General features: G+C 39.2%; 1 protein-coding gene and 1 long non-coding RNA gene across 2 annotated transcripts; one reads left to right on the plus strand and one right to left on the minus strand.

Moving 5' to 3' along the window:
* The first annotated feature begins 5,243 nt into the window (after positions 1-5,243).
* LOC4352817 (ubiquitin carboxyl-terminal hydrolase 8) lies at positions 5,244-12,231 on the plus strand. The gene is made up of 13 exons (XM_015765268.3): positions 5,244-5,522; positions 5,627-5,872; positions 6,976-7,111; positions 7,232-7,291; positions 7,378-7,470; positions 8,151-8,456; positions 8,558-8,698; positions 9,042-9,212; positions 9,684-9,941; positions 10,030-10,175; positions 10,265-10,822; positions 10,997-11,270; positions 11,451-12,231. Exons 1-13 carry the CDS (start codon positions 5,416-5,418, stop codon positions 11,622-11,624), a joined length of 2,670 nt encoding a protein of 889 aa, XP_015620754.1. The 5' UTR covers positions 5,244-5,415; the 3' UTR covers positions 11,625-12,231.
* Positions 12,232-15,273: 3,042 nt separating this feature from the next.
* Positions 15,274-16,072, minus strand: LOC107275463 (uncharacterized). The gene is made up of 3 exons (XR_001542077.3): positions 15,802-16,072; positions 15,660-15,730; positions 15,274-15,539 (listed from the first exon to the last, which is right to left on the minus strand). It is a non-coding gene; the product is annotated as an uncharacterized lncRNA (long non-coding RNA).
* Between the last annotated feature and the right edge of the window lie 4,025 nt (positions 16,073-20,097).

Here is a 20,097-nt window from a genome sequence, read left to right on the forward strand (position 1 = left end):
TTTTTTTTAATTCTAATGCCACTTAAGCGCCACGTGGGACGAAGACCGGATCAACACCGCCATGTCAGCGCCATGTCAACAAAACCGCCCTCCAATACCGCTAAGGGAGTCAAATTGTACCGGTCTCAATAGTTTAGGGAGTCGTTCTCTCCGGTTTTCTGGTTGAGGGGTACGAATTAGATTCGGCGTACAATTAAGGGAGTCAAAGTGGACTTTTTCCAAGAATCGATACATACTCGATGGAAAAGAACTAAAAGGCCCATGAGATTTCATTTCGGTAGCAAAGCCTCCCCAAGATAAGCCCATTAATATATGCTTATGCGGGCCTAGCCGAGAGTGCAAAAGAAGCCCATGAGAGTATTGAGCCCAACCTGGCCAGCGTGTATGTGAGTGATATCACGGGGCCAGTCACGTCACGCCACGTGCGCACGCACTAATCCGTTTCCTCTGGTGATTTCTTGAACTTCCGGGGGGTGTTTTGGTAAATTCGTAGAGACGGGAGAACAGGGGAATATCCAATGGCGGATCCTCCTACACGATACCACCCTCCTCCCCTCGTTACTATCGCCAAACTAAAAATTTTCACTTAACAGCACTGTCAATCTGTCATTCCTCTCTTTAAAAAAAAAGCAGTGTCACTAGAGCAGCTAATGATACTCCTCCGTTTCAGATTTCAAGTCGTTTTTATTTATAGTCAAACTGCTTTAAATTTAATTAAATTTATATAGAAAAAATAACATTTTGAACACAAGATAAATATATCATGAAAATATATTCAATTATCGAGTTAATAAAACTAATTTAATATTATAAATATTATACTATACTAGTAAAATACATGTGCGTCACTACGGATAAATTTTTTGTTTGGTTAAGTATAGATTAGAAATTTTAATGATAATTAAGATGTATAAAAACCACTATTTGTATATTGATATACCCATATTCTCATAATACTCAAGATGGGCATGGATGCCTTGATGATCAAATGACTGTGAGAACTGTGGTAGGATGTGTCCCATGATTGGACTCATCCAGTTATGGTGGACATTGGCAACGAAGAAAACCAGAACAACAGCGACAACATGGTCCCGAGAGAGAGAGAAATGACAACGGCGACCTCTGATGGTGAACACGATCGGATGAGTACAACAAAACGTGTTCCCGAACGAGGGGGTTCCGGTTTCTTTGAACGTGCACTGTGTGACTCATTCATAGATGGTGACAGTTGGCAAAAAAGAAAACTAAAACACCGGAAACGCGACCGACCAGACGTGGTCCCAACATAGAGAGAAACAACAACTGCGAGCTTTGGTAATGGACACGGCCTGGTGAGCGCATCAAAACGTGTCTTTGAACGAGGGGGTTCCGTTTTCCTTGAACGTGCGGAAGAGAGGGAGCGCAAGGAAGAAGAGAGGCGCTGGGAGGAGGGGCGCCAAGAAGGAGAGCAGCCGCGGAGGGAGGAGGATCGCGAGGGAGAGATGGGGGCTTCGGGAGGGAGGGTGGGAGGCGGATAGGAAGGTGTGCCGGAGGGAGTGAGGGAGGCGGGAGGAAGCGGAAGCGGAGAGGTGGGCGGCGCGTGGGAGGGAGTCGGAACGGACGGATGAAAAAAAGAAAGGAGGAAGCCTTACGTATTTTTTAATTAGGGGTATATGTATAGATTTGTATACAAACTTAGTTAAATTTGAAACAGCCAAAACGAATATTGGTTTACTTAAACGTCATAGGATCGGTGAGAAATTAGGCACGCCACGTCAGCTGTTTTTTCAAAAAAACCCGTCATATTTTGTGAAATAACACGCACGCCCAAATTCACGTGTGCCATCCGATCTCGGTGAGGCAGGGATCCAACTGTACACGTGTCCCAGCGTGGTGGCTGTTTCATCACCGTAGGATCGGGGAGACAGAAATGAACGGCTCAGATCTCCTCAACCGATGCTCCCACATAAACCCTAGCTAGCGTCGCTCCTCCCTTCCCCTCGCGCGACCTGGCGGCGGATGCGCCGTCCTGTTGCGCTACCTCCATCCCTCCCGGTGCGCCGCTTCCGCTGCTTCCCCTCCCCTCCACGCTGTGCTTCCTTCCTTCCTCCTCTGCACCTCTTCTTTCCCATCGTTTAGAGTCAGCGAGTCATGGTGGAATCGATACGGCCTGATGGTGTTTGTCCTGCATCCCAGCCCTTGCCTCGGCATGGATTTGGGCCTTGCTGCCGCCGCAAGTTGCATGCATTCGATTCAAAAAAAAAAGTTGCCAGCGTTGATTCATTACCAGCATGAGGGCCTGCGCTGCGCTGGTTTACTGCTCCTTCGTCATCATCGTCCAAAGCACCATCAGCGACCAGGTAGGCAGCCTAATTTCCTCCCATTCAATTTATCTTTGGCTAATAGACTCCTGTGTGTCTTGGTTGTAAGAAGAGGAATAAATAATTGGGGTGTCGCCAGTAAAATTATTAGAAGCAAATCTAAGTTCATTCTCAAAATACATTTGTTCCTGCAACTTTGTTAATTATAATGTCCTATATATTTCTTTTATGTCAGTTAACTTCAGCGTAGATAACTTCTCACTACTAATGACAGAATATTGTCAGGGATGTACAGGTTAAAGATTCTTACATGGTCCTTAGCTTCATAATGAAATCCTGATGTACATCGGTTCATGTACATGCCAATTTTTTCTGGAATCCTAACAAATTTGGTCTACAAGAACACATGCTTTGAAAAAATTCTGATATTTTGTTATTCTCAGTTACACTGATTCAAGATTGTAGATATGAGTATATGGCATGGTACTACATGGCAGTTATGGTTTACTTTCCCAAGATATGCACTTCATAACATACAAAGTTATTGGAGAGTACAAGTTTTGATGTTCTTGGCTCCGCTGCCCTTTTCCTGTAGGAGTAGATGCTAATGAGTGAATTGTGTAGTAATGTCAGTATTCCTTCATTGTTTACCAGGGAGTAATATTTGGTGAATATGTCAGCGAGTTTTCTTGCAGCAATGGAACTTTCCTGCAGCCACCTTTATGTGCTTCTGTTTGGAGGTATGAATGTTTTCTTATTGTCTTCTCTTGGTGATATATGTGGCCTTCAGATTTCTCATCACATATTTTTAGTTTTTGTTTCATGATAGCATATAATGTTTATACTATGAGTAGGTTTTGCCTCAATTTCCTTCCCAATGAAACAAATCATATTTTATTTTTGAATTTGTTGAGCTCGATATTTTTACACACAGTAGAAATAAACATGCATTGATAATATCCTTTGTAGACAATATTATATTGGTAATAGTGATGCATACGTCATAAAAAAATTATCTGTAGACCTGGCAACTTGGCATATGACCCCTAAATTTGGATCGTGCAGTTCTTTTTCTAAGACACAAACCAAAAGGTCTTTAGGACTCAGTATAGACTGATGATTGTGCCAATACTAAGGTAATGATCTGATTTCATGGCGCAAGTCTTTTATCCTCATATTTGGAGACTCCATTATTCTACAAGTCATATCTTAATGACTAAAGTGGGCTGATGTTGGGTCTATAAGTCAAGACAGTAATCACAAAGTATGTTGCACATCTAGCAGAAAAAATCTCTCTCCGTTGAAGATTTCAGTATTGGTAAGAAATTTACTAAACCACAGTAACTACATTTTTAAATCAGTTCAGGCTCTATTGTAACAAGCTAACACCTTTTCTTCCACTATAGCCATTTCTAAGCTACTAATGTTGAATATTTAATGGAACATTAATTCCATAGATTAGCATTGTTTGCAGGGTGTTTCAACGACACTACTATTTACCCGAAAGGATTAAAGCCACAGGTACTTCTAAGTTCTAACCTACATAGTACCATCCTCGCTTGATTTGTTAGTCCATACGGAATGACAATACATATGTGCCACCCCAAAGGTCCAAGCCTCCATATCTCTAGCTGTGTGGTACTCTTTTCTTCTTTGATCATAAATTTTTATTTTAATTTATTGGTGTGATAAAGCTATATGCACTTCAAACAATTTTAGATGAGACATGCCATATGTTCTAATAAGGACGCAATGTGATGTTATTTCTATACAAGCATTATTCCTGCTTTTGTTTTTTCCAGCTCTGTATGGTGTTGGAATTTTCTAATGACCCATCCTTCAAGATTGATTATTTGTTTTGAAAATATTCTTATAGAGTTGACTTCAAGATATGATTTCATTAATCTTTTTTTATTTAATTGATTAAATGTTCTGTTTGCCCCCTTCTAGGAAGACAGATATTTCAACATGGTTTCTTTGATGAGTGTTTTGTTCTACTTGCCATATATACTTATCACGTAGCAATATATGGATGACATCCAAGCATGCCCTTAGACATGATTATGTAGGGGCTACCTTAGTATTCAGTGGCACTATGCAAAGGAGGTATCACTTCATGTACTAAACTGTTGCAAGTACGTAATGTGATGCGTTGTTGTTTTTACAGAACTAAGCACTAAAATTTTCTTTGCGGTGAAGTGCTATATATATGTGAAAGATTCAATTAGTTAATGATGAAGATCTCTATGACAAAAAAGTTGAAATTCTCTGATCACCTAATAATTTTCTTTTGTCACACTGTTTCTTCTCTAATCTATACCCCCACATTATGTAAGCACCATTGTCCTCTGTGATTGTTATTTTTCTGTAAATGGGCATGTTTGTACAAACAATTATCTGAGCAAACGGATTATATTCGCATTTAAATCTTGGTGATATATAGTTGTAATGTGTGTTCATATGTAAGTATGCTTCTGACATAATGCTTTTTTAGATAATGTTAGGATATATAATGCTTAAAAGTTGCAACTATATACACGTTGTTTTGATTATGATATCACAACTTCAAACATTCTTTCCTACGCACGCAGCGTAGCGCGTGACTCTTGCTAGTTATAATATGAAAACGGAGGGAGTAGCGTTTTAGAGTGAATTTCAATAAGATACTTTTTTTAAAAAAAAAATCTGCACGTACATCACCGAGGAACATGTGGGACGCGTACGTCTACCATTTCTCTCTCCTTGCTGTAGGAATGACATGTGGGACCCACACTTGCATCCTTTCATGTCCGAGTGACAAGTGGGCCCCGCTCGGTCTCTCTCTGGTTCGCTGCGACCCGACCCCGACCCAAGTCACCCAACCCGATCAGATGAGAGATCCGACTCGTCGCCGTCGTTGCCGTCATTAAACCGGCTTTCCATCTTTCGCCTCGACACCCCCACCACCACCACCACCACTCCTCTTCCGTTTCCTCTCCTCCTCCTCCTCCTTCTCTCCTCCTCGATTCAAAACCAAAATCAAATCAAAAAAGAAAAAAAAAGGTGAAATCCCTCACGCCTCGCGTCGCCGCGCCGCGCCGGGCCACCGCGACGGGGCGCAGATCCCACCGCCGCAATGCCCGCGACCCCCGACGACGACCCACCGGCGGCGGCGAGCGAAGCCCCGTCGACCTCCTCCGCGGCGGCGGATGAGGACGACCGCGTCTTCCTCGTCCTCCACAGGTACGAACGAACCCTAGGGCTAGCCCTAACCCCCACCACCCCCCGTAGCTTGGATCGGATCGGGTGGGTGGCTGACCTGACCTTGGTGATGGGGGCGAATGCAGGTGGTGGAGGGAGGCGCAGGAAGGGGGAGGGATCGAGGCGGCCGGGGTGCCGTACGCCGCGGCGCCGTCGGGCCCGACCTCCTACGGCATCGGCATGAAGGTGCTCAGCATGTTCATCTCCGACCAGGCCTTCACCCTCCGCCGCGCCGACGACCTCCTCCAGCCCGACGCCTCCGCCTCCAACGCGGCCTCCTCCAGGACCTACGCCCTCGTCGCCGCCGACCTCTTCTCCAAGGCGCGCGCCTGGTGAGAAGACAAACACACGCTCGCTCTCCTTTCACCTCCACTCGCGATGATGATAGATGGGTTTCCTATGTTTTTTTTTTACAACTTCTCCATAGGTTTGATCCGATGATCCTATCGCGCTACATTGAGAACCAGTCGTGAGCAATGCATAGTGTGTTAAAATCCATGGTTGATGATTACTGAAGGAGTAGGGTAGCGGCTACGTTGTACTGTTGATCGCCTCATGTGGTATTGTGAATATATGCAAATCGTAGCTACACTTGCTTCTGAAATCGACTCACATGGTGCTGGTTTCCTTGCTGGAGCTTTGGACAGGGGTTCTCCCTTGTGTTACATGTTTCTGTAAGAGGAAAAACAGCTGCACAGAACTAGATATATTAGATCGCTCATGGCTGGTATTGTCATGACATATTCCACGTCCAGTTGTTTATCCTCGTGTTGATGTCTAGGGTTTATTACTATGGCACGACGTGGAGGTGGTTTCTAGTGGCGCGCCAACCATTATGGTCTATAATTTGTAATTAATATACGAGGCATCCCCATTAACTTCCATGATAACAAGTTGTTGCATTTGTGCAAGCCTTATTTTAATACATTCCCGTGAAGAGATTCACAATTAATCCTATGAATCAACATTCCCTAGTTCTCTGACATCAACTTTGCATCGAGGCATTGAAGCGGATAATTACATCTTCTATCTAGGATACTACTAGTAGCGGCATTGCTGAGTCTACGCTATTTAGTTTAATTTATCCATTCTATTAGAACTTAGATTTTCCATGCTGGCGACTTTCAGTGAAGGTTCACAATTAGGCTGTTGCATTGGAGCCTTCAACTGATTGATGGATCATAGCAAGAAATAATGCACTTCTTTGGAAATGTTTCGAGTCTGAACCATGTAAAAGTCTCTTCTTCTGAATATAAGGGATTAAACTATAAGCATTAATATGTCAACAGAATGCTGCATTTATGAGTTAGGGCTGGCAGCTATCTAAAATATGCACAGCTGCCAGGTACTATTACACTTCCTTTTGTTGCTTGCTTGCTCTGATGACTTTACTTTTTCAAAGCCTAATTGATTTCTTGATTCTTTTTTCATGTAGGCATATTGATTCTGGCAAGAATGCGGGGAAAAAATCATTGTCTATCGAAGAAGGATCTGTAAACATTTACCCTATAATGCTCAGAGTTTCAGTCACGCGAGATACAAATGCACTAACCGTGAAGATCAGCAAAAAGGTCTAGTTATTTTCCATTTTATTCATCTATTAATCACAGATTTTGTGTTCTGAAGGATGAAGTTTTGGTTTAGTAATCTATCCCTAGAAAAAACTTTTCACTTTGTTCTAAACATTTCAGGATAATTCTGCTGAGAACTTTAAACGGGCAAACAAGATTTTGACTTCAGACTCTGAGCCGGTATTTTTTTTTCTGATGATTTGTTTTTCAATAAGTAGGATGAATGCTCAAATTATTTTACTTTAACATGTCCATATTGTCTTTAGGTTCATATATGGGATTTCTCTGGACGAACAACTTTTATATTGATGAACGAATGGAATCGAATGCCCCAAGACACTCGGTCTTCTGATCAGGAGGTCAATCTTATTACTACTACCTTGTCATATTCTAAAATTAATTATTTAATTGTATGCAACTTCAGAACATTCTCCCTGCTTACTGTTGCCTGGATGTTTACTACTACTTAAGTTATATTTCAATATGAACTTAGTCAACCCCTTTCCACTCCCACCAATTTTCTCCAAATGCAGTCTATTTGCAATTTGATTTGCTGAAACTTGAGGGAATAGCTAGCAGGCTATCCACATGTCATAGCCAGGATCAACCACTGTATATATGCAGGCATCTAAATCATATATATATATATATATATATTTCCGCATGTCATAGCCAGGACCAACCACTGTATATGCAGGCACCAAATAAGTATTTCCGCATGTCACTAAAACGTGTGGGACCGGTCTCACTCAAAACATGCAAAATGAACTTTCGGATGAGGATTGAACTTTGGCCCATCACTATATCGTTATATCCGGTAACAATAGTTATTCTTCCAATACACGTGTGCTGCTAGTTAATCCAGACTGACCAGGCATGATTAAGTTCAGATAAAAACCTGACATTTCTGAACTTATGGTATCTGCTAGGTTTTGTCCACAGTTTCGTCTTTCATTGTCACTAGCTACTACCTCCCATATAATGTTCTTCGTAGCATGTTTTTTTTTTCTTATCCTTAATTCTTCTTTTACATGTTCAGATGCCTCTAGAAATACACTTCTATGATCTGTCAGAACCTACGGCAAATGGTACCAATGGGAAAAAAGATGAGTTAGCATTAACAATGAGTCGTTCAATGAGCAACGGCAGCATCATGGGCATGGATCTGGATTCAAGTGGAAGCTCTAAGCAAGTTGGCACTGGTTTAATAGGACTAGACAATCTTGGAAACACATGTTTCATGAACAGTGCAGTGCAGTGCTTAGCTCATACATCCAAGCTGGTTGACTACTTCCTTGGAGACTTCTATAAAGAAATAAACCATAATAACCCACTGGGGTTGAAGGCATGTTGAAATTCCTTTCCACATAGACATACTTCATGTATTATGCGAATTTATTATTTTGCTTCTTGAACTCATTAGAACAATGTGTTAATGTTAAATAGGGTGAGCTTGCGTATTCATTTGGGGATTTGTTGAGGAAGCTATGGGCTCTGGACAGGACCCCTGTTGCGCCTCGCCAATTTAAAGGAAAGCTTGCGCGCTTTGCCCCCCAGTTCAGTGGCTTTAATCAACATGATTCCCAGGTTAGTTAATTTTATTTTTGAGAATACACAGTTTTTCGTCACTTCCAAACACACACCCTGAATTATATCTTATGGTGGACCCTATTCTATGATTTGCAATTTGTTTGCCACTTAATCCTAGTTCCTACCTATACCAGCTTCTGAATCAAATACCCTAAATTTCTTAAGTTCTGGTGCTACTCTGCCAATTTGATTGATAAGTGCTCCAAACCTACGATTTTTAGGGTCTATTCTATTTCTTAAAAATATATTACTCCTATATTTCTATTTGGTATTTTTGTGATAAACTTACATAATAGACACCTAATACCTAAATGATTTTGTCTACCGATGGTGCTTGTAGGAGCTTCTGGCTTTCTTGTTGGATGGACTCCATGAGGACTTGAATCGAGTGAAATGTAAACCATATTCTGAAGCAAAGGATTCAGATGGCCGTCCAGATGAAGAGGTCGCAGATGAGTACTGGGGAAACCATATAGCCCGGAATGATTCTATCATAGTTGATATCTGCCAGGTTAGTTGCATATGATTGCAACGTCACTCTCTCTCTCTCTCTCTCTCTCACACACACACACACAGAGAGAGAGAGAGAGAGAGAGAGAGAGAGAGAGAGAGCTTCTCTGTGTTGATAATACTTGTCCTTTTGGATAAAGGACACGATCTCCAAAAATAAATATATGATTTTATTGAAGTGCTACCTCCGTTTTTTGAACTTTTTCCAAGTCAAACTTCTTTATGGTTTGGCCAAGTTTATAGAAAAATATAGTAATATTTTCAATGCGAAACAAAGGAACTATCAAAATATGTTCAATGTTAGATGTAATGAAACTAATTTGGTCGATAGAGAAAAGGTAGCGTAGGACAAATAAAATTCCCTTCTCTAGCTGGGGTGGTTGTTGCATTATTGTTTCTTCTGCCAAAATGGACACATGTAAGTCACATGGTTTTATCTCCTGTTGATCATCTTTTGGTGCTCCATTGACAGGGTCAATACAAGTCGACGTTAGTTTGCCCTGATTGCAGGAAAGTATCTGTAACATTTGACCCATTCATGTACCTGTCTTTGCCCCTGCCTTCAACAACTATGAGAACAATGACTATAACAGTCTTCAATACCGATGGGACTACTGGGCCATCTCCGTATACTGTGAGTGTACCGAAATCTGGAGATACAAAGACTCTTATCGATGCATTAAGCATTGCTTGTTCCTTGAAAGGCGACGAGCGCCTTTTGGTTGCTGAGGTATTTTCCTTTTCCCTACATTATCATTATAATCCCGAGTGCTACTGAATATGCCTTGCATACTTATTATTTGATGATCTCTACATAGGTCTACAATAGTGCACTTATCCGGTACTTGGAGGAACCTTCTGAAGTCATCTCCTTGATCAGAGATGGAGATCGCTTGGTTGCATATAAACTTCCAAAAGACAGTGAAGATGCTCCAATAGTGGTGTTCAGAAACCAACGGATGGAGTAAGTACAATCTCATTTTTTACGTTGTGTTGATCTAACTGTCTAAGTTGGGTATTAAATATATGAATGTTGCTGTTTTTTATAAGCAGGTCCACCCTCACTAGTTTTGGCAGAAAATCCTGGAAGTCTTTTGGTACACCCCTTGTGTCAAGTCTTCCTGACACAATCAATGGGAGTACGATCTTTGAGCTTTACCAAAAGGTTATGACTCCATTCCGAGTACCAAAAGATGATAGTTCAGGTGCTGACCACATAATTGGCAAAAGCAGTCCTGTGGAGGAAACCACGGACGTTGATATGAACTCTGATGCAACAGAGTCAACCAGCATAAACAATAACGATTGTGACGATGAAACAATGACTGAAGATGGAATGCAATTTTACTTTATCAATGAGAGGTTTCCAGACCAACGCATGAAGATAGAAATGGACCAACCTATTAGACTTACTGCTTCACAGAAGCGACTGCATGTGGTTGTGTGTTGGCAGGACAATGGACTAGAGCAATACAATTTTAGTTCTTTAGATAATCTTCCAGAGATCTACAAGGCTGTCCTATTCTCAAGGAGACCACAGGAGACATGTTCTCTATATGCATGCCTTGAAGCTTTTATAAAGGAGGAACCGTTAGGCCCAGAAGACATGTGGTATAATTTTTTTATTTTTTATTTTTTATTTTACATTTTTCAGTGTTATATTTTGTAGTGGTTATACTTTTCCTTTCTTTATAAGATTAGAGATGATTCTTTACCCAAGTAAAGATGTTCTTCTTTCCTTTTGAAGTCTTTCGACGAATATAAATTTCCAATTTCTTTGTACAGGTATTGCCCAGGCTGTAAAGAGCATCGCCAAGCTAGTAAGAAGTTAGACCTTTGGAGGCTACCGGAAATCCTTATAATACACCTGAAAAGATTTTCATACAGTCGATATACCAAAAACAAGCTAGAGACATGTGTGGACTTCCCGGTTCATGATCTTGACCTTTCAAAGTATATCGGTAGCAGGGGGCAACAGATTTCCAACCACTATCGACTGTATGCTATTAGTAATCACTATGGAAGCATGGGAGGTGGTCACTATACTGCATATGTTTATGTAAGTGTTCTTTCCCCCACCGATCATTTTCTGTTACTATTAATGCACGCTTGCTTGTGTGACTTGCATACATCGGTTTGTATGATTGAGGGACTGGTATACTCTTTATTTTGACTATATTTTGCATTTGAGGTTTGAGCCAGAGCCTCTTATGATTAATTACTCATATTTTTGGTGCAGCATGAAGGTAAGAAAGGGTGGTATGACTTTGATGACCGTCATGTGGGTCCTATAAGCGAGGAGAGTATAAAGACATCGGCAGCTTATGTTCTTTTTTATAGGCGGATACAGGGGGATGATAATAGGTTAGATGATACAGAAACAGGAATAGATTCTTCTGATTGTACAACATGAGTAGTGTCGGCGGCTTTCTTTCGAGTCCTTCCAGACATTGTATAGGGCGATTGGTCGGGGAGACAGTTTTGGTGCGCTGCTGCAAGGATCCAAAGCGGCTGATCCGAGAGTTTAAGGTAAGAAGTAAGATGGAGAGGAGCAGCAGCAGCAGCAGAAACCGTCGTTTTTGCTGCATCATGGGACAACAAGGGTGGGAAGAATTGAAGGGAGGGTGAAAACTGAAAAGGAACGGAGACAAGAAAGTAACAGATGGGAAGATGGATCTGCTTGTCATGGAATATGTGGGTACGAAGAAAAGGCGATGTGAAGAGGAGAAGCCGACAGACCAGAGAGAGCAGCTAAACTGTTGTAGTAGGTTTCGATATACCTGATACATGTGTTTCCTCAGCCCAAAGATTTTTTCTAGGGCTGAGAAAGGGAGATACAGAATTTGTCGTCGTTGTAGTTCCCTTGCTGCTGCTGCTAACTCGTTTCTTTCTTTTTCCTTTTTGTTTCTCCATTGACTTGTCTTGTAAAACTGGTCCTGATAAATTTTGGCTCGTGCTGCCGAAAAAGGTGGCCCTGGAAATTCCAATACAATTGAAACCGATCGATTTTGGTCTGATTATTACTACCTGTCGACTGTTGAGTGATGCTCTGCTCTATATACTAGTTAACCTGTCGATCTGGCGTTGTAGAATCAAGAGCAACTAGTAGTCGTACTAGTGGTTTATTCTTGTAACCTGAGCGGCAGCCACCCGGACAGCAGTAGCAGCTGCACAGTGGAGATGTCAATGGTGACAGGACCCATCAAGCTCAGCAACAGGGAAAAATGAAAGGTAGCTGCACGTATGCGTTGCGTGCGCAGCTTCCTCCCTCTATCTCGTGCACTCCCTCTGTAAAAAAGACAATCTAAATGGTGAATTTGGTTCGTTATACTGGGTAATATCACATTCTAATTTGGGTTGGATTCTTTTCTTAGGATAAAGAGAGTTTATCAGGCGATACTATAGGCTGACGACATAACATGTTTGAAAACTCGAGATTATAAGAAACAGTAGCCATCTAATAAGACTCTAGGTTAATATTGTTCTGTTTGGTGGCTCGAGATTCTGAGAAGCAATCATTAATTAGTAGTTAAAAAAAATTCAGACTTGTGGCTCTGAACCCATTTTCTATGTTCTTTAAAGTACAATATTGTTGTAATCGTAGATAAAAGTCTAAATTTTTGGAGAAGCTTCAACTATCAGAAAAGAAAAGAAAATAAAAAAGAAGCCAAAGTGACTAGTGCACTGCTGTCACGCACGCACGCGTGCAATTGCAAATGTGCGATGCCCTGCCGCTTTCGCCGCAGCTTCGATGTACATACCGGTAGAGCTAAGATGGCTCGCTTTCAACGCCCATGTCTGCATCATCTGATACATACATGCACGCATACGGATACGTAGATATAGGCCGTGTTTAGTTAACAGCCAATTTTTTTTTAAAGTATACGGACACACATTTAAAGTATCAAACAAAAACTAATAACAAAAAAAATTACAGATTCCGCCTGTAACCTACGAGACGAATTCATTAAGCCTAATTAATCTATCATCAGCAAATGTTTACTGTAGCACCATATTGTCAAATCATGATGTAATTAGGATTAAAAGATTCGTCTTGCAATTTACATGCAAACTGTGCAATTGGTTTTTTTCATCCACGTTTAATGTTCTATGTATGTGTCCAAATATTTGATGTGACGGAATTTTTAAAAGTTTTAACGGAACTAAACACAACCCTATACGCCACATGCATAATTGCATACGTATATATGCACTAGCTACTCTATATATAGCAGGAGTAGTAGCTAAAGTCGAAGAAGAAGACGAAGACACCGCCGTGTCGCATATTATCTCTGATCTCCGAATTAATCGATCTAATTTAACTCGGTATTTTCGATATGCTGAAAGGGATTGGTTTTGTGCGAGCTGTTATCAGGGCTACAAAATACGATCGGTATTAGTCAAGATACAAGATATAAACCACTCACTAGCTCGCTAGCAGCTTCGTCATGATAACCGAGCGTTTACCGACGAAAATTGCGATATCAGGACAAAATTGCGATAAATCTTAGTTTGAACTTTTTTCAAAAAGAAAATAAAGTTTGTTAATTTATCGAGCAGTTCTTAAACACGGATCGGACCGGCTCGAAAAGACCGATAACCAAGCAGTTATAGTCACATTCACATTTTCAAAATTTGTCTGGTAGCTGGGATCGTGTGGCGCAAAAATATAATTACATTTATATTACATATACATAGGTAGGGACGCAAAAGGGCCGACCCGCGAGTTTAAATAAATAATAATTTATGGATTTTCGTGTCGCAGCCCGGCTTGCCACATCTAAATATATAAGTGGATCGATCAATAAACCCATTTATAAGTTAAATTCATAGTTAACCTGCTAGTCAAACCCGTGGGTTATGCACTATTTCTACCTATAAGCGGGTTCATGGGTAAACCCACTTACACCCCTAACACAGGTGCCTGTCAAGCCCAAATAAATAAATAATAGTATTTCTCCTAGATTAATAATTCTTTGACTATAATAATTTCTAAAATATTTAAGAAAATAGATTAGTCCTAAAAATACTTTAATAAAATCATATATTTATTAATATTTCTCTATCTATTATAATATAAAATAGTGGTTAAAATTGCTTTTTCAGATTATATTCTTGGTCAAAATGATAAGTAGTACTACCTCTGTTTCAGGTTATAAGGCTTTCTAGTGTTGCTCACATTTATATATATATATCTATCTATATATATATATATATATATATTTATATATATATATATATATATATATATATATATTCATTAACATATATATGATGTGAGCAATGCTAGAAAATCTTATAATATGAAACGGAGGAAGTAGTATTAATTTAGAGGGAGTAAAATGCTAGAGCATCTCTTATGATCGACATCTATCTATATATCTACAGGACTACACCGCTAGCTTTTAGCTAAGCCAGCCATCAGCATCGATCATCATCATCATCATCATATCTCGCCCATGTCGTCTACCTGATCTGTAGACTGTAGTGCGCTCTGCAGTCGATCCCTCCGATCCGATCCGATCCTTCAGGTCAAGTAATACCTTACCTAGTGACCCACTTGCAATCTTCCATGGTGATCCTTAATATAGGAGTAACTTCATCATCGGCGGGTGCCACTTCATTTGGGTGTCTGTTGGGAGCATACTGGGGTTTCCTCCGCCACAAAATTCTCCCTATATATATATATCACTACTAGAATTCACAAGTATCCCTAGAGCCAAAATACTCTAGGGATCGGGTTTCCCTAGAGTGAACCCTAGGGAATGGCCCCTAGGGAAGCATTATACGGGAACAAACTGGTTCCCTTGGGTTTTCTTGGTAGAATCTAGGGAAAGAAGCTTTCCACGTGTTCTAAAAGGTAGGGATTGAATGCCACCTGAACAGAAAAAATCAAACGTGGAAAGTGGTACAGCACCCTAGGGAACATTTTTATTGGAGTAGTTCATTTAGAAATTAATGCAGATTAATTTAGCTCTTGATTAATCGTTGATTAGTTTTATTTGTTTATTTTATTTCTTTTGCAAACAACCAGTAAGCATTCCAATCATATTTTCATCAACTTGCTTGAACAAAAAATATATATACTGCATTACAAAGTTAATCTCAATAGTAAAAATTGGGAGTACATGCAGAGTTGCCCTTCGAAAAACAAAAGAAAAAAAACACACACGCATAGGGAGAGTATATCCAGAGTTGAAAATTGACGAACACTTAATAGATTGTGGCTTTGCTCTCTCAAAAGTCAAAATAAAACACAAATATAGCCTTCTGCAGTAGTTGTATCCAATTGAAATGGTACGTAATAGCACTTCCAGAAGTCATCAAGCTGCAAAATGAGTAGGAAGGTTGAAGAAAATAAGTACTTATGGAAATCTGCAGCTACATACGTGGGATTCTCTATTTGTTCAATATAATAAGCACATGATTTCTAGCTTTGATTACTAACCGCAGTAATATGATTCATATATCAAGTTTTGCAAGCGTAGCTCAAGTTCTTGACTTCTCAGCCTTACCGATCTGCATCAAGCACAGAATCCATCAAAAATCAAAACTTCAAAATATGCACAGGAAAATATCTGCTCGAGTACCTTTGCTAAATGCTAACTAGAGAGCAGCTCGGCAACACCACGCTGCACAGGTCGCCGTGGCCTTGATTCACCCCTGTCCCGGCGTTGCCTCTCAGCCGCAAACAGATGCAATCAGCCCACGCCCACCACGGCCTTCAGGAGTGCTGCTGCAACCACCCTCGAAGGTCGAAGCTCCTGTCGATCTCTACTACTTGAGGGTAGATTTGGTGGTGGAGACTGGAGAGGGAGTTGATTTGGGGAGGAAGAGATGAAAGAACATGTTGAAGGAAGAACAAAGGGGGAAAGTTTAGCAGCTTGGGGTACTTTATTACTTTCCAATGGAAAGAGAATATGGTGCACAGTCCAAATTTTGGATTCACAAGGCGGGAGAAAATATTACAACCTTTCCACGTGGTTGGTTTCTAAAAAAGACAGTGGACCCTGCCACCGTGGTTCTCCTATCAGTGCCAACTGTACTAGTTTCCCTAGGAGCAAGCAAAAACTCTAGGGATCATCTCAGTTCCCTTGAGTTTTAGTTTCGGCTCTAGGGAACTTATTATCCCATTGGGTTCTAATTAGGGCTCTAGGGAACATTTGAAAACCCTAGGGACCTCGTGGAATTCCAGTAGTGTGTGTGTGTATGTATACACTTATACTATTAAACTTGCTCTTAAGGATCATACACAAGAACCAACAAGTATTTACGATCGAAGAAAGTATACAGTGTAAGACATGGAAAATGGAAATTAAGGATCACCTTTTTTTTCTCATGAAAATGAAAAAAAAAGATTACACTTAATATATTAGAAAAAAAGCAGAGTTTTGGTTATATATACAATGCAACGGCCAAAAAGACTAGTAAAAAGTAAAAAAAAAGTTAAAAAAAACTGAAAAGACTAGTAAGTTTAAACTATGAAAAATAAGTTGCTATATATATATATATATATATATATATATATATATATATATATATATATATATATATATATATATATATATATATATATATATATATATATATATATATATAGCAACTTATTTTTACTAGTCTTTTTTTGGCCGTTGCATTGTATATATAACCAAAACTCTGCTTTTTTTCTAATATATTAAGTGTAATATTTTTTTTTCATTTTCGTGAGAAAAAAAATGGTGATCCTTAATTTCCATTTTCCATGTCTTACACTGTGTACTTTCTTCGATCGTAAATACTTGTTGGTTCTTGTGTATGATCCTTAAGAGCAAGTTTAATAGTACAGCCCACTATTAGCTCCAAATCATTTATAGCCAATTCATACAATAGCTGCTTACTATACTATTAATATCTGGTCCCACCTTTCATACATACATTACATCTCGGAGTCCGTGCTACAGCTGGCTACAGATCTGTAGCCCGATGTTCTTCTCTCTCTTCCTTTATCTCTTTAAAATATGTTTATAGCTGGCTTATAGCATGCTATTGTACCTGCTCTTAAACTTTTTAAACTTGAGTCTTGGTATTCCTAAATATATTGGGTTTTGATGCACTAAAAGAACACATGTAGATGTATCTAGCTACTGTCACATCACTGTAGTTTGAGTTAATGTCGTTATAAATATTTTACACTAGAAAGTAGGAGTAGTGAAGAAAGTTGTCTCTAAGAGAAAGTTTAATAGTATAGCCAACTACTAGCTCTAAACCATCTAGAGCTAATGTAATAGCTAATTCATACAATAGTTGCTTACTATACTATTAATACCCGGTCATACTTGTCATACACTCGTTACGTCTTGGAGTCCGTGCTGCAGCTGGCTACAGATTTGTAGTCCGTTGCTCTTCTCTCTTTTCCTTTATCTCTTTAAAATATGTTTATAGCTGGTTTATAGCCCGCTATTGTACGTGCTCTAAGAAGACCATGCTGATGTCCAAATCGACTTGCATGTACGAAGGTAATACTATGAGAATCACACACCGTCAAAATAAGTATACAACTTAATTAATTACCACGCACGTATTCAAGGGTGTTGAGATATATATGCCTCCGTTTCAAAAAATATATAATCATTTCTAGGTTAATTTGGAAAAAATATCTCTTTTCAGCCACCTCATTAATCAAAATTTGATTTTTAAATTGATAGATTAATTTCCCAAGATATTGATTGGTTGAAATTAATAATGCTTGGATTATTATGCATTGAAACTAGTGTATTAAAAAAATGCTGACATTGTGGTACATATTTTAAACATAAAAATGCTTATATTCGAGTATTAATGACTGAAGACATTACCCAATGATACTCACAGTGTTCTATAAGATTAATAAATCATGCATCCAATTAAAAGATGCAACGAAATTATCAATATCTGTTTATAATTGTGCCAGCTTTGCTAGCAACAACATCCATATAACCAACTAATAATAATTTAGTCTTGCAGGTCTAATAAGCTAGAAATTAAACTGAATATCTCGAGGCCCCAAAAATTATCGATGAGAACTAGCAATACGAGTAGAGGTCATCTGGCGCCTGTCGCACTTATTACTGTATTAGATCAGGACGCGTCTATTGCATATTTATTTGTAGTTCAGGTCCAATGCAATTTAATTTAATTTAGTTATGGCAGTGGTCTCACATCTGTACTTGAGCATACATACGTCCACGTCGATCGATCGATCATCAGATACATATAGGAGTAATATAATTGATTAGTATAGATGATTTGATTTTGCTTGTAATTACTGGAAACCGTATGCTGTACTTGCCTAATTAATAATTTAACTAACTAACCCTTTTCTTTTCTGCGTTTTCACAGCGCTTTTCGACGTATCGTTATTGATATCGACATGCTGAAAGTTGCAGCCATGACAAGGCATCGATCTATATATAATAATATATTCGTATTTAATTTGCATATCGTTACTCATTGCTGACTCGACGTTGATGTGCCAATATCTTGTCTCCCATGATTCCTTTTTTTTAAGAATTGAGCTCTGGTCCAGGCAATAAGAATGTAAATGGATCATACTTAGAGTATATTCTAATCAAAATCGTCCACATTTATTTAAAGAAACTCTTAAATAACCCATTCGTCCTAAAAAAATCAATCTTTTTTTTTGAGACGGAGTAGTAGTCCTTAATTTTTTGGCAGTTCAACGTTGATATAACATTTATCTCGAAAACTATTTGTACTTTCTCCGTCCGGCAATAAATTTATTTTTATACCCTTCTATTTGTATCAAAATAAGTTCATTTTTAGAGTAATCATCACATCGAAGTTTGTGAAAGTAGAAAATAATTGTATTGGGAATAGAGAAAGTGATAGAATAGTTGTATTAGGATTTGATAAAGTAGGAGTATTCTAGTCTTTTTGTTTTTTATTGGTATGTGCGGAATTGGTAAAAAATAATCTTGTTTTAGGATGAATGTGATAAATAAATGCACCCACCTGTCATTAGTAACTTGGAGTAACTACTACTCCCTCCGTCCCACTTCCTGATATATATCACATCCAATCTTAAATTTTTTTTGACGGAAAAAGTACATTGTTTGCTCCTTGGCTTATTAGCCATAACCTAAATTTAAATATTAAAAGCTTAATTTTAGAGTCGAGTTTGATATTTTTTATCATATATTATTTTTCCAATTGTTAAGAACAAATACATATTATAAAACTGTTACGACTTATAATCAGTTATATAAATATTTACACTACTAGCACCTAATAGGAGGTTATTGTCTGACAGAAAAAATAAATAAATTGGTGGCATCCAATCTGCTTGGAAATGTGGTGAAATTATTTCAACGTAAAGTAGTCAATGGAATGAGTAATATATATTGGCACACGCATGCACAGAGAAGTAGACAATGACATTATCACATTAACAAAGTGAACCTTTTCTTTAAGACTTAACAAAGTGAACTATACATATGGCTAGCTAGAGTGATGAGAGTAGAGGTGGTGGCTAGCTCATGAGCTGATGAACAGGGCAGGCAGGGGAGGGATCAAAACTGTCCTGTCGAAGTGACGCATCGTGGGTGCTGTCTGTCTGTGTACTGCATTGCCACCTGCTCACACATCCATCCATCACTCAGCCAGTACAACATTTCATTTCATTTCATCACTCAGCCACTGTGCTCCTGGCTCTGTAGCTCTTCTGTACACATGTCCCCCTCTTCTCTCTCTCTCTCACTCATCCTAGTTTAATTAGTTTTGCCTTTTTGCCAATCAAAAGTACTCCCCTCACTATCAAAATATAAGCATATTTTTCAGTGCTTTTCGTCAAGACTAATTAAGAGAAGTTGTGAAATTAAATAAGAGATGTGTATGTTTGGTTGAGACGA

This window comes from Oryza sativa, chromosome 12 (assembly GCF_034140825.1).
Source record: "Oryza sativa Japonica Group chromosome 12, ASM3414082v1".
Taxonomy (NCBI): Eukaryota; Viridiplantae; Streptophyta; class Magnoliopsida; order Poales; family Poaceae; genus Oryza; species Oryza sativa.